Source organism: Harmonia axyridis, chromosome 6, assembly GCF_914767665.1.
Source record: "Harmonia axyridis chromosome 6, icHarAxyr1.1, whole genome shotgun sequence".
In the NCBI taxonomy this organism is placed as follows: Eukaryota; Metazoa; Arthropoda; class Insecta; order Coleoptera; family Coccinellidae; genus Harmonia; species Harmonia axyridis.
In genome coordinates, this window is record NC_059506.1 from 35,367,017 (window position 1) to 35,380,380 (window position 13,364).

Genomic DNA, 13,364 nt, shown 5'->3' on the forward strand with positions numbered 1-13,364 from the left:
GCTCCAATGACTTCTTTGTGGAGGTTCAGCCAGTTCTCTGGGTCCTGGTCAGTTCCTATCAGAGGGTTAAGATTCTTCAAACGCAACCCTGCGATGTTTATAGAAGACCATAAGGGTATGCTGTTGTCTCCATGCTCTCCTATGATCCAAGCATGGACGTTTGCAGGGTTCACGTTGAATTTTTTCGCTATCAGCACTTTGAATCTCTGGGTATCCAAGGTTGTTCCAGCTCCCATCACTTTATGCTGAGGTAGACCACTTACTTTCCAAGCCACGTAGGTTAGAACATCACAAGGATTACCAACCATCAAAATCATGGTCTCTGGGGAGTACTTTATAAGTTCTGGTACCAACTTGACCATAATATCCGAGTTCCTTTGAGCTAGAGAAAGCCTAGACTCTCCAATCTCTTGACGAACTCCAGCAGTGATTATACAGAGCTTCGAACCTTGCGTCATGGAGAAGTCGTTACCACCGCTTATTCTTGGATGTTTCAAAAAGAGGGCGCCATGTTGGAGGTCCATAACTTCACCCTTTACCTTCTCGCCAAATGCGTCGACCAAAACCAGGTTTTTCGTGGTACCTGTGCCTAGTATGCTCACGGCTGTTGCTGTTCCCACCATTCCTGCTCCTATGATGCTGACCTTATCTCCTAAGTGTTCGAGGCGGGGTTGTACGCTCCAGAATATTTGATCGTGTAAAGCCATTTCGGAATTTCGAAGAAAAAAAGACTTATTATTGGAACCAATTCACGTCGTCATGCTATGTCACTATGACTTACTGTTCTTCTTCTTCTTATATCCTTTACTATGTGCTAGGACTCAGCCATTCGCACATCGAACAAATAACCTTCTCGGTTCTCTTCTCACATCAAAAGTAACTTAGGTTGCCGGACTCTGTTTGGACTGTCAGACTTCAGATAACTTGGATTCAGGATTTTCTTCTTCTCCTCAATCTTCTATCTAAGGAATGGGCTGCATTTCTGTCTCCAAATCACTGTCTGCGTACGGTATTTTATACTGCCTGACTAACCGTTAAACTCTCGGAGGAGGTAAATGTACTGGGATTTACCCTATTACTGAGACGTTACATTTGTGAGGAGTTTACAGCTTAATCTTTGAAGCCAACAAAAAATTATACAACAAAATGTACACTGTAATATCATTAGAAAATATCAAGTCATATATGTATGGAAGTGTTTGGAACATAGAAAGTTGTATTTTTTCGTTGATTTATGGTTTGTTGGTTCAATATAAACAACTTCGAATCGAAGCTCAACTTAAACACATAAGATAAATTAATATCCATGTATATTTCATGCAAAAAACACCTACACAAATGAGTAGATAATAATAATATAAGTATACGACATAAAAAGAAAAATCCTAGACATAAATCACTTGCATCTTCTACATTTACACTTGATCTCCTTCCCCTTAATCTTAATAGTGTCCTGCACCTGTTTCAACAGCCTCGCAGTGTTCTGCAAGTCGGTAAGTTCCTTCTCGTTCAAATTCAAATGAACAATATCAGTCACTCCATTTGAACCAAGAATTGTCGGTATCGGTATGAAGATATCATCTTCGATGCCATATCTTCCTTTGGCATTGACAGATACAGGAAATACCGTCAGTTTGTTGGATATAAGAGCCTTAGCCATGGCAGCTACAGACATACCAACACCCCAGTTGGTGTAACCTTTGAGTTCTTGTATCGCTGCTGCAGCACCGATGACATCTTTGTGCAACTGATCCCAGTTTTCAGGATCTTCTGAGGTTCCAAATTTGGGGTTTATTTGTTGTATGCGAATGCCTCCGATGTTAACAGAAGACCAAAGGGCTATGCTGTTGTCTCCATGCTCTCCTATGATCCAAGCGTGGATGTTGCCAGGGTTGATGTTGAATTTTCTGCCTAAGGCCACCTTGAATCTTTGGCTGTCTAAGGTAGTGCCAGCTCCTATCACTCTGTTAGATGGTAGACCGCTGGTCTTCCAAGCAACGTAAGTCATAACGTCACATGGGTTTCCTACCATCAGTATCAAGGTATCTGGGGAATGCTTCACCAATTCTGGTACCAACTTGGCCATGATATCAGCGTTTCTTTGTGCAAGTGCCAATCTTGATTCTCCAGGTTCCTGACGGACACCTGCAGTTATGATACACAACTTAGAACCGGCAGTGTCTGCAAAGTCATTTCCACCACTAATTCTTGGATGTTTTAAAAAGAGGGCGCCGTGTTGAAGATCCAAAACCTCGCCTTTAACCTTTTCGCCAAAGGCATCGACCAGGACTAAGTTTTTCGTGACACCAGATCCTAACATACTGATAGCAGCTGCCATTCCAACCATACCTGCTCCAATGATGCTGACTTTATCGGCAACATGTTCTATGTGATTTTGTTCCCTCCAGAAGATCTTGTTCAGCAGGCTCATTGGTAAATCTTAACAAAAACTCAGTGAAGAATAATAAATATGTAAAATTCAATTTGACAAAAACTGTCTAATTGTCATGAGGTATCTCGACTAATCTGTGTACACAATAGTGCGATATTATAGCGATCACGCCATGTGTACTTCGCATTTTTTCTCCTTGATTTTTCCGTGTTGCTTTGAGATGATCCTCTCAAATGTGCAATATAAACTCCTCAAGACTCATCTTATAACTAATTTTCGAATAACACCTGTGAAAAACAGAACTCATTCAATCACTCATCAAAATTATAAAGTACATCTACAAAAATTGATTACAGCAATCAAATCAAAGACTAACTCATGAATAAATATATTGAATACAATATAGTAAGTATATCAAATATTGAAGCTTAAATATAAGAGATAAATATTCTAATGTGAGCCCTTTTTACACCTAGTGCACTTGCACTTACTGGCTTGGCTGCCCGAAGTCACTCCATCTTGTACTTCCTTCATAACCTTAGCAGTATTCTGCAAAGCTGTCAGTTCCTTTTCTCCCAAATTCAATTCTAATATATCTGTAATTCCGTTGTAACCGACTACTGCAGGCAGTGGTATGTAGACATCGTCTTGAATGCCGTATTTACCTTTTGCGTTAACTGACACAGGAAATACTGTTAGTCTATTCGTTATTATAGCTTTAGCCATTGCTGCTACTGACATACCAATCCCCCAGTTGGTATAGCCTTTCAGCTCTTGAATACTTTGTGCAGCACTTACGACATCTTTGTGGCACTGTTGCCAATCTTCAGGGTCGTTATCTAAACCGAAGTTAGGATTGCTTTGTTGTACCCTCATACCTGCAATGTTCAACGAGGACCAGAGAGCGATGCTGTGGTCACCATGCTCTCCAATGATCCAAGCGTTTATGTCACTTGGGTTTATGTTGAACCTCTTTGCGAGACTCCATTTGAATCTTGCCGAGTCCAAGTTGGTACCAGCTCCTATGACTTTCGATGTTGGTAATCCACTAGATTTCCAAGCTACGTAAGAGAGGACATCACAAGGGTTGCTAACCATCAGTATAAGTGTGTCTGGAGAGTACCTCATGAGCTCTGGAATAAGCTTCGCCATAATATCAGCATTCCTTTGAGTCAGATTCAATCTTGATTCTCCAGGTAGCTGGCGAACTCCTGCTGTTACCACGCATAGTTTGGAACCTTTGGTTGCTTCATAGCTGTTACCACCACTTATGGTAGGGTGGCCCAAGAACAGAGCTCCATGTTGTAGGTCCAATACTTCACCCTTAACTTTGTCTCCGAAGGGATCCACTAATACCAAGTTTTTGGTGACTCCAGTATTTAGGATTGAGATGGCTGAGGCCATACCGACCATACCAGCACCAATAACACTGATCTTGTCTGGAGTTTCGAGGTGGCTTTGAACACTGGTGAATATCTTGGCGTTGAGGCTCATTTTGGTTTTTTTTCGGGGATAGAAATTTGTAGAAGTGACGTTAAGTCAAATTAGTTTTAATGAATGAGGGAGAATCATAGAAATGCGATCTCTGTAAATTGTTCCTATAGGGAAAGATCAAAAGATGTCCAATCTATTCTAGTCTATTCTTGCTATTCGACTGAGTTGGTTTAAGTTTGTGGCTCCCTAAACAACTCATGAAGTAACAGGATGTTGGTCAAAAGAATACAGAATGTTCATTCTTTCGTAAAATAAATTATATTGAGCTAATTCTTTAAGGTCTATCATGCTCATATGTTCGTTCAATATTCTTCAACTCTGAGTAGAAAGTATTCTGTTGTTCTTTTTTGCTACAGACAGGATATATTTCAGTGATAATATTGTTAATTGCCTCCGAAATGTTCCTCTTTAACATCCCGTATGGTAAGCGCAGATCAGTCTCGTCTATCTAAATTTATAACTGTGTATCCCAATAGAAACCCATAACTTGATGAATGTGCAGAATTAGCAATCTGCAATTCTGTAGTGGATGCAATTAGGGCCTCATTATTGCACCCGTAATTATCTCATATACTACTGACCAGATTTATCTTCCGCGTCCACATTGCAATTGAAATCGGTTTTGGTATCGTAACTCGAAGTTGAACCTGCAAGTTCTTATTTGTCAGATTGAATAGGGTTATTGGATGGAATATACACTGCTGAATTGGAAGAATTTTTCGATCCTCATGTTTTAGAAGAATATGGTTACCGTGTAATCTTTAATTAATGAACATAACATTTTAAAGTGTTCTTGAGAGTGAGAGCTTTGCTTGATTAGATGGTGAATGGGCCTATCTCAGATCTCTTTGCGTAAATTGAGAAAATGTCTTTATTTGGCATTTTATTATGCCAGAAACCTCCGCAGTACTACATATAATGAACAACTTCCCAAAGTTTCATGACGATAGAATGAATTGTTTAGAAATGCATAAAGGACGAACACACTTACATTCGGTTTTGTATTTAAACACAAAATAAAGAGTTTCAAAATGCATACCGTGAAACGTGCATCACCTCCAAAACTTCCAATCGAATCAAAGAAGCTCTTTTTTTAAAAATATCGTTGAAATTATTTGGGTTTTTGTTTCAGGTGCCCACAATACCTCATATAGGGCGGTCGGCATGAGTCAAAGGCCTTTCTTAGACACCCCTTTTACGTCACAATTACGGGACCTCGAATCTTACAAAAAACGCGGCAGTTCCCATAGTGATGGATCTCACAATTACAAACAAGAACCTCAAGGTAAGAGATCGACATGCAAAAACACATTTTTGAGCGCTATCCTCAATTTCTTCTGTTAGATTCATCAAGCAAATTGATAGTTAAGATTAAAATTTGACAGTTTACGTTTGAGCTTGAAGATAATTATGAAAATCTTTTGTATGTCCTTCGTTCTTCGTTGAGCTGTTCTAAATAATTGTCATAATATGCATGTATTCGATAGATTTATAAGTGTTTTGTAAACAGAGCTTTTTTCGAGAAGTATCTAGTCACAAGCTGAGTTATTTTCTCAAAGAGCATCTGAAGATCCTTCAGGTACTATCTTATCTTGAGTTACTTTTCTAGGAACTCGTTAAGAGATTTTTCGAGATCTTTACATATTAAACTTTAGGTAACATATTAGATGAAAGGTATTTGAGATACTTTTTCTGTCAATAAAAAATGCCAAAAGACAGAGTAACTCTAAGACACTGATACACTTCTTCCTAACTGCTCTATTTATGAACATCAATTATGCATTTCATGACATGCCTTCATTAGAGAAGTTTCAATTATTGTTTTTGAATTTGAATCCATCTTTGAGCTGATACTACTCTATTGAGATGACCAGTTATCAAAAACTTCTAAACCCGAAGCACTTCCTTCAAGTAACAAAAACTAACAGCTACATTTCACAGTCACGCCTCTAACAAAACCTCAACCAAAACGATCAGACTCCTTCCGTTCAGACCGCCATTAATTAAAGCCCCTTCTGCACCGGGTCTAGAAGCCTTCCTGCCAAAAAATCACGTAACTCATCAGCTTACATAACAACAATGACCGGCAGATTGAAAGAAAAACGAAATTACTGGTCGAATCCTCCAAGTCCAATTAGATCTTGTTAAGCATGTAGAGAATAGTGGTTTATTGGCCTCAGGAAAGGCGGATGGGGCAACGCAGCATCCATGAATGGATCTGTGGTCGGCGATTTACTCTCCACAATGGATATCTCATTCGAGACGGTCCTCGGTCAAAGATTAAACGCAGGATATTGGCGTTGTTTAGTATTTATCAACAGAATGACGGCGTGAAATATCATATTTAACTCTAAGATGGGTCTTGGATGAAGAATTTTATTTTCTATGTTCGTTAGTGATAGAATTTTTTCAGTTGGCTACACTGAATCGATTTGTTTGACCCATAGAGTAATAAACATAGATAGAGGGAGAATACGCATTTTTTACATGTCCCTAACATGGTTAGATTACGTTGTCGGATTATGATATATTTTCAAATCCACAATTTCACTATATCGTTATGAATTTATATTATATTGAATGAAATATATTTATTCGAGTGATTCCCGATTAAATATGCAAATTTTAATATTTGGAATCCGATATTTTTTTTAATTGTCGAATTTATAATAAGCAGAATATTTATTATTTTCTGTATCTACTTGCTGAAATCCAAGGTTTGGCAACTTTTGCTCTCCTAGTGTCATCGATTGTTTCACGTCGTTTGGCGCGCTTGAAGTTTGTTTTCTGAAATTCTGATATATTTAGGTATTTATTTCAATATATTTTGAGTTAATATGAAACGTTGATTCACTTTCGGACATAAGAAGTGCGTTCTTTGTGGAGAACCTCGCGAATTGAGTGAAATATCGTATCACTGATCATTTTTTCGCGCGCTTCATGTCAAATTTGATAGTTCATGTTGGGGACAAAATTTGCTCACTGAAAATGACATATGCTCCCTCTATCTATGTTTATTACTCTGAGGTTTGACCTACAAAAGTTAGTTATCATTTGGAATCCAACATTCTTCCTAATTGTCGAATTTATAATAAGCAGAATATTCATTATTTTCTGAATATACCTGCTGAAATCCAAGGTTTGGAAACTTTTGCTCTCCTAGTGTCATCGGTTGTTTCACGTCGTTTGGCGCGCTTGAAGTTTGTTTCCTGAATTTCTGATATATTTACGTATTTACTTCAATATATTTTGAGTTAATATGAAACGTTGATTCACTATGGGTCATAAGAAGTGCGTTCTTTGTGGAAAAACTCGCGAATTGAGTGAAATATCGTATCACTCATATATTTTATATATTTTCATTTTTCCGTGCGCTTCATGTCAAATTTGATAGTTCATGTTGGGGACAAAATTTGCTTATAGAAAATGACATATGTTTATTACTCTGAGGTTTGACCTACAAAGGGTTGTTATCGATAGGAATATAATACACTATTCAGTAAGATATTAGAGATATTCTGATAAAAAACTCTTAAAGATTTAAATACAATAATTTTACGAATAGCTTTGACTATTTGCAGGGTGATATTCTTTCGAATTTTCGAATACAAAATGTTGCATCTCATTTTTTTTTTGATCACGACCTTTTACAAGAAAAAGTTGAAAAAAACATCAGTTATTATTAACAAATAGGTATTGAAAACACCTATTGATTCAAATTTAAATGTCGAATTGAATGTTATAATATAAGCATCAGAGACAGTAAGCCTTTTTTTCTCATGGAAGACATACATTGCTTTCTCTTAAAATACACTGATTTTTCAAAATATCAAACTGAAAAATGTTATTGTGAAACCATTCATATGCTCATATTATAAGCTATGTGATCTTCAATAGTGAAATTGGCACAGGAGTGAAAGAACACTGAAAAGTTCTTTACTTATTGTTTTTCTTGTGTTGGATAAAAAAATCTTTCTGCAGAAGCATTAAAACGGCTCAAAAATAAATCACCAAAACACGTAAAATCAATATTTCACATTTGGTGACACACCAGCGATTTCACACCAAAAAAAAATCTCACGATCAACTGACATAAGTCTTACTACCAAAAAAAATTACGTGGACGAAAAATCAGCGCAATTCTTCCGTACAGAACAAAAAAAAACAATTACGCCAGTACGAATCGAAACTTTCTTCGTCAGCAGAACGCAATTTTATCGTGTAGATGAAAACGTCGAAAAAAAACAACCAAAAACGTGCCGGTAGGTAGCTGAAGCTCGAATCGTGCTCCTGGCTTAACACATTACACGTAATTGCAGGTTCTGTGAAGATTGTTCTTCAATGTAATGCCCCTCGCATCCGTGATAGGACCATTCAGCATTCGAATATTCCCATAGTTCAACTCAAGATTTCGATTTGTGAGATATCAGATTGCTTTCTTATTAGTGGTTTTCGATCACTTCTGTTTGGAGTGTATTAACAATCATAGTTCTTTCGTGTGAGAATTGCTGCTTGGTTCATTCACATCGGGATTGATTTTTTTTTCTATGAATAATTCTAAATTCGATTGAGAGCTATGGAAATTGCTGTGGGAATTACTGATGTGTATGATGGGATTCTTAGTTTTTTAACTATTACTTTGAGGATGAAAGAATGAGAAACAAACAGTTGAAACTAAAGGGTTTTGTAACATATTCGTTGAAAATTTTATATTGAATTCGATTATTTCCTCTTTTATCGCAAGATATCGTCTTTCGCATAAAAATAATAATTTCCTCGATTTGAAATGTTATTTGTGAGTAAAAGAGGAACACTAAATTATCATGAGAGCAAAGCATCGTCATCTCCCTGGTTATATAAAGGGTGTTTTTTTTTTTTGAGCTATAGAACTTTAAATTGCAATAAAACAACGATGGATTATTCGATTGACATGAATTTTATTTATCCGCAAGATAATCTTGTGGCATTACATTTAAAATATGATTTCTGGCATATCACCGCCACGGCTGGCTCGGATGTAGTCCAATCTAGACGTCCAATTTTCGATGACTTTTTCCATCATTTGTGGCCGTATATCGGCAATAACACGGCGAATGTTGTCTTCCAAATGGTTAAGGGTTTATGGCTTATCCGCATAGACCAATGACTTTACATAGCTCCATAGAAAGTAGTCTAGCGGATCACAAAATCTTGGAGGCCAATTCGTGAAATTAGACGGTCACCAAACGTGTCTTTCAATAAATCGATTGTGGTACGAGCTGTGTGACATGTTGCGCCGTCTTGTTGGAACCACAGCTCCTGGACATCATGGTTGTTCAATTCAGGAATGAAAAAGTTAGTAATCATGGCTCTATACCGATCACCATTGACTGTAACGTTCTGGCCATCATCGTTTTTGAAGAAGTACGTACCAATGATTCCACCAGCCCATAAAGCGCACCAAACAGTCAGTTTTTCTGGATGTAACGGTGTTTCGACATACACTTGAGGATTAGCTTCACTCCAAATGCGGCATTTTTGTTTGTTGACGTAGCCATTCAACCAGAAGTGCGCTTCATCGCTAAAATGGACGTAGTGCGCGATACGTATTCCGCACAGAACCATTATTTTCGAAATGAGATTGCACTATTTGCAAACGTTGTTCAGGCGTGTATTCATGATGAATTGCCAAACCAAACTGAGAATAAATGACTTGACAGCTGTTAAATCGGTCGCCATATTGAACAGTAATGCCAACTTAAAGTTATATACCTCGAAAAAAAACACCCGTTATGTTATGGTATTAGGTCAAACAGTTATTTTAATCCATCTTCCAACCCCCTACAAATTTTTTCAACGCATCATTCCCTCTCAATTCCTCGCTTAAAGCCAATCCAGGCACCTTCAAAGACAGCCGAGCCCAGTCTTGGATCCCGTTAATTAAGAAACTGTGGCACTTTAATAACAACCGTCAACAAGTTGGCGATATTCGCGAAAATATGTCAATGTGACGCAACGGGGGTGGGTTCCGGGGGTGTTGAGACCATCGACCGTCAAAATATCTCCATAATGGGGTAATTAAACGGTGTCAGTTACAGTCACTTCCAGAGAGTTGGGACACGAGGGTTTACAATTAATAACAAGCCCTCTCGATGCAAGTTCCAGTTTTGAAGGGGTGGTGAGGGGAGGTCGTTCGATAGGGGGTGGTTGTTTCGCATGGAAATCGGGAGTTTGAAGTTTCGTTTGATGGTAGAGAAGCGCTGTTGTTTTCTTAAGAAGCTTAAAGAATTATCGTGAGCGGTTTCGTTTGATGTTATAGTTGGTCATCGGGGAATCTGCTTGGGGGTGTTTTAAGGGATGTTTTGGAAGTGGATGATGGGAGAAGGATGTTGTGAACACGGCCTAATATACTGTTATCGAATAATGGTGTTTGAATACCCCATTCAACTTGAAGAAAAATCTATAAATTTAGCACGTAACAGGCTAATTGAAAAAACCCCGGTCTACCATGGTAAAACACATTTTTTGGCAAAATTGATTTTATTATTCAATAGTTGCCTTCAAGGGCGATACAGCGATTATAGCGATCTCTCAACTTTTCAATAAAATTTTTGTAGTACGATTTGTCTTTCGCGATTACTTCTTCATTGCTAAATTTCTTTCCTGCGAGCATTCTTTTGAGGTCTGAGAACAAGAAAAAGTCGCTGGGGGCCATTTCTGGCGAATACGGTGGATGCAGGAGCAATTCGAAGCCAAATTCATGCAATTTTGCCATTGTTTTCATTGATGTGTGACACGTCACATTGTCTTGATGAAACAGCACCTTCTTTTCTTCACATAGGGTCGTTTTTTAAAGATTTCATCCTTAAAACGATCAGGTTAACTCCCTTTATTTCCTAATATCTTAAAGTCATTTCCAACGAAGGAATTTATGTGAACAAATGATCTCTGAAATGTCATCGATCAAAATAACAAATAAAAGTGGCCCCTAGTTTGATCCCTGAAGAACGGCTGAGGTCGAAGTAAACGAAAATGATCTTAATTCATTATTTATCTATTCCAGTATCGTAATGAGTTCATTACAATTCTAAAAACAGTGGTATAATGAACTCATCACAGCATTGTTTTCAGTTATATTTCTCGTTTTGTGGTTGTCTTCACTGACTTCCGATCCTATCAATCTTCAACACACGTCAATTGTCAATATAATATAATTTGAATGGAGTGAAATGATTTGCAGCATTATTTGCAATTTCTTTTAATTCTGGTGGTGTTAAATCGATTTCGTCAGACATAATTCACGAATTTAATGCGTGATTATAAAAATATTTCAAAATTCGAAGTGTACGATTCAAATTCGAATTCCGCAATCTGTCATTTTTTGTAACAATAACACCAACTGCTAAGATACAATGCAAAAGTCACTAGGATATATAATCTGAATTTTTCATTGAATTTCAACAATAATTCACAAAACTAGACTGAAATAGAGAGAATATCGTCTAAGACTCGTTGCAAAAGGCAATTCCAACACTCATGCGTTTGAATTTCGCATTCGTGTTGGAATAGAAGCCCATTATGCAACTTGCTTTAGAATAAACGCAATTTATTGTAAATGAAAAGACAATACAAATTTCATCAATACGTGATATGAAAATTATCATAAATTGAACCGATTGCATTTTCACAATTTTTCGAGCACAATTCAACTTGAAAAATAGTTTTTATTTCCAAATTATTGTACCTGTAACCATTCTCCAATTTCTCCGTTCAATAATAATGCTAGAATAAAAATTTAGACCAAATAATTTTCCAATATTTGTTGACAATCTGAATCAGATGATTTATCATTTTAAAATTGTTTCGAGTCGAATAGCACTCAAAACTAAAATTTTACACTTAATCCAGGATATCGAATCAAAATTCTACACTATTTCAATTTCCAAATCTTCCCTAAAAACCCGTGAACTAAAGGTGTCCACACACCTCCGTGCAAACCCGTTCTCTTCCACCTAGAATCGCAAAAATCGCTCGAAACACAAGAAGCCAAGAGTTATATCGTGAAGTCCAAGTTGCTTATCGCACAGTAAAAATTTGCGGTTAATACTAGTGACTGATTGGAAACCACCGGACCGGCAAATATAGCTTACATTACATCAGTAACGGGCTGCAGCAGACTGCTAAGAAGGATTGGATTTCGGTTACACTCCTTTACACATCATCGACTCGTTAAATAAGTCGAATGAGGCCTATCCAACCCGAGAAGTCATAGATTCCTATTACATCCAAGACGGATATTTACCTCTGTGATATCTAATGATACCATTAAGACACATTCGACAAGCTGTTATTACCTGTGATGCGCTAGTTTTTTTAGGGTTATTATATGTGTACGGGGTGGTATTTGTAATTTTATTGCCTTGATTGTTCTATTTGAGTGTTGTTAGGATTGAGATTTTGGGAGATGTTTTGAAGGTGGATTGGTATTAGAATATCTCGACTAGTATAAAAAAAAATTTTCATACTGTGGGGTTTGAAAGCAGAAAGCTATCTGGATATGTTATTTTGGTGTTCTTATAACGGGTGTTTTTTTTCGAGGTATATAACTTTAAGTTGGCATTACTGTTCAAGATGGCGACCGATTTAACAGCTGTCAAGTGATTTATTCTCAGTTTGGTTTGGCAATTCATCATGAATAGACTCACGACTGAACAACGCTTGCAAATAGTGCAATTTTATTTCGAAAATAATGGTTCTGTGCGGAATACGTATCGCGTACTACGTCCATTTTATTTTGTTTAGCGATGAAGCGCACTTCTGGTTGAATGGCTACGTCAACAAACAAAACTGCCGCATTCGGAGTGAAGCTAATCCTCAAGTGTATGTCGAAACACCGTTACATCCAGAAAAACTGACTGTTTGGTGCGCTTTATGGGCTGATGGAATCATTGGTACGTACTTCTTCAAAAACGATGATGGCCAGACCGTTACAGTCAATGGTGATCGGTAAAGAGCCATGATCACTAACTTTTTCATTTCTGAATTGAACAACTATGGTATCCAGGAGCTGTGGTTCCAACAAGACGGCGCAACATGTCACACAGCTCGTGCCACAATCGATTTATTGAAAGACACGTTTGGTGAGCGCCTAATTTCACGTTTTGGACCTGTGAATTGGCCTCCAAGATCTTGTGATTTAACACCGCTAGACTACTTTCTGTGGGGCTATGTAAAGTCATTGGTCTATGTGGATAAGCCACAAACCCTTGACCATTTGGAAGACAACGTTCGCCGTGTCATTGCCGATATACGGCCACAAATGTTGGAAAAAGTAATCGAAAATTGGACGTCCAGATTGGTCTTCATCCGAGCCAGCCGTGGCGGTCATATGCCAGAAATCATATTTAAAATGTAATGCCACAAGATTATCTTCCGGATAAATAAAATTCATGTCAATCGAATAATCCATCGTTGTTTTATTGCAATTTAAAGTTCCATA

At 37.6% G+C, this 13,364-nt stretch overlaps 1 protein-coding gene across 3 annotated transcripts in view; it reads left to right on the top strand.

The window, feature by feature from the left end:
- LOC123682273 (protein lozenge-like) overlaps positions 1-13,364 on the top strand; it is a 59,814-nt gene that overhangs the window by 29,360 nt on the left and 17,090 nt on the right. For 2 of the 3 annotated variants that reach the window (XM_045620820.1, XM_045620819.1), the window contains exon 4: positions 5,019-5,171. The exons of the other annotated variant lie outside the window; for it this stretch is intronic. In XM_045620820.1, coding sequence (XP_045476776.1) covers positions 5,019-5,171 — 153 coding nt within the window. The remainder of the gene's footprint in view (positions 1-5,018; positions 5,172-13,364) is intronic. 3 annotated transcript variants of the gene reach the window in all.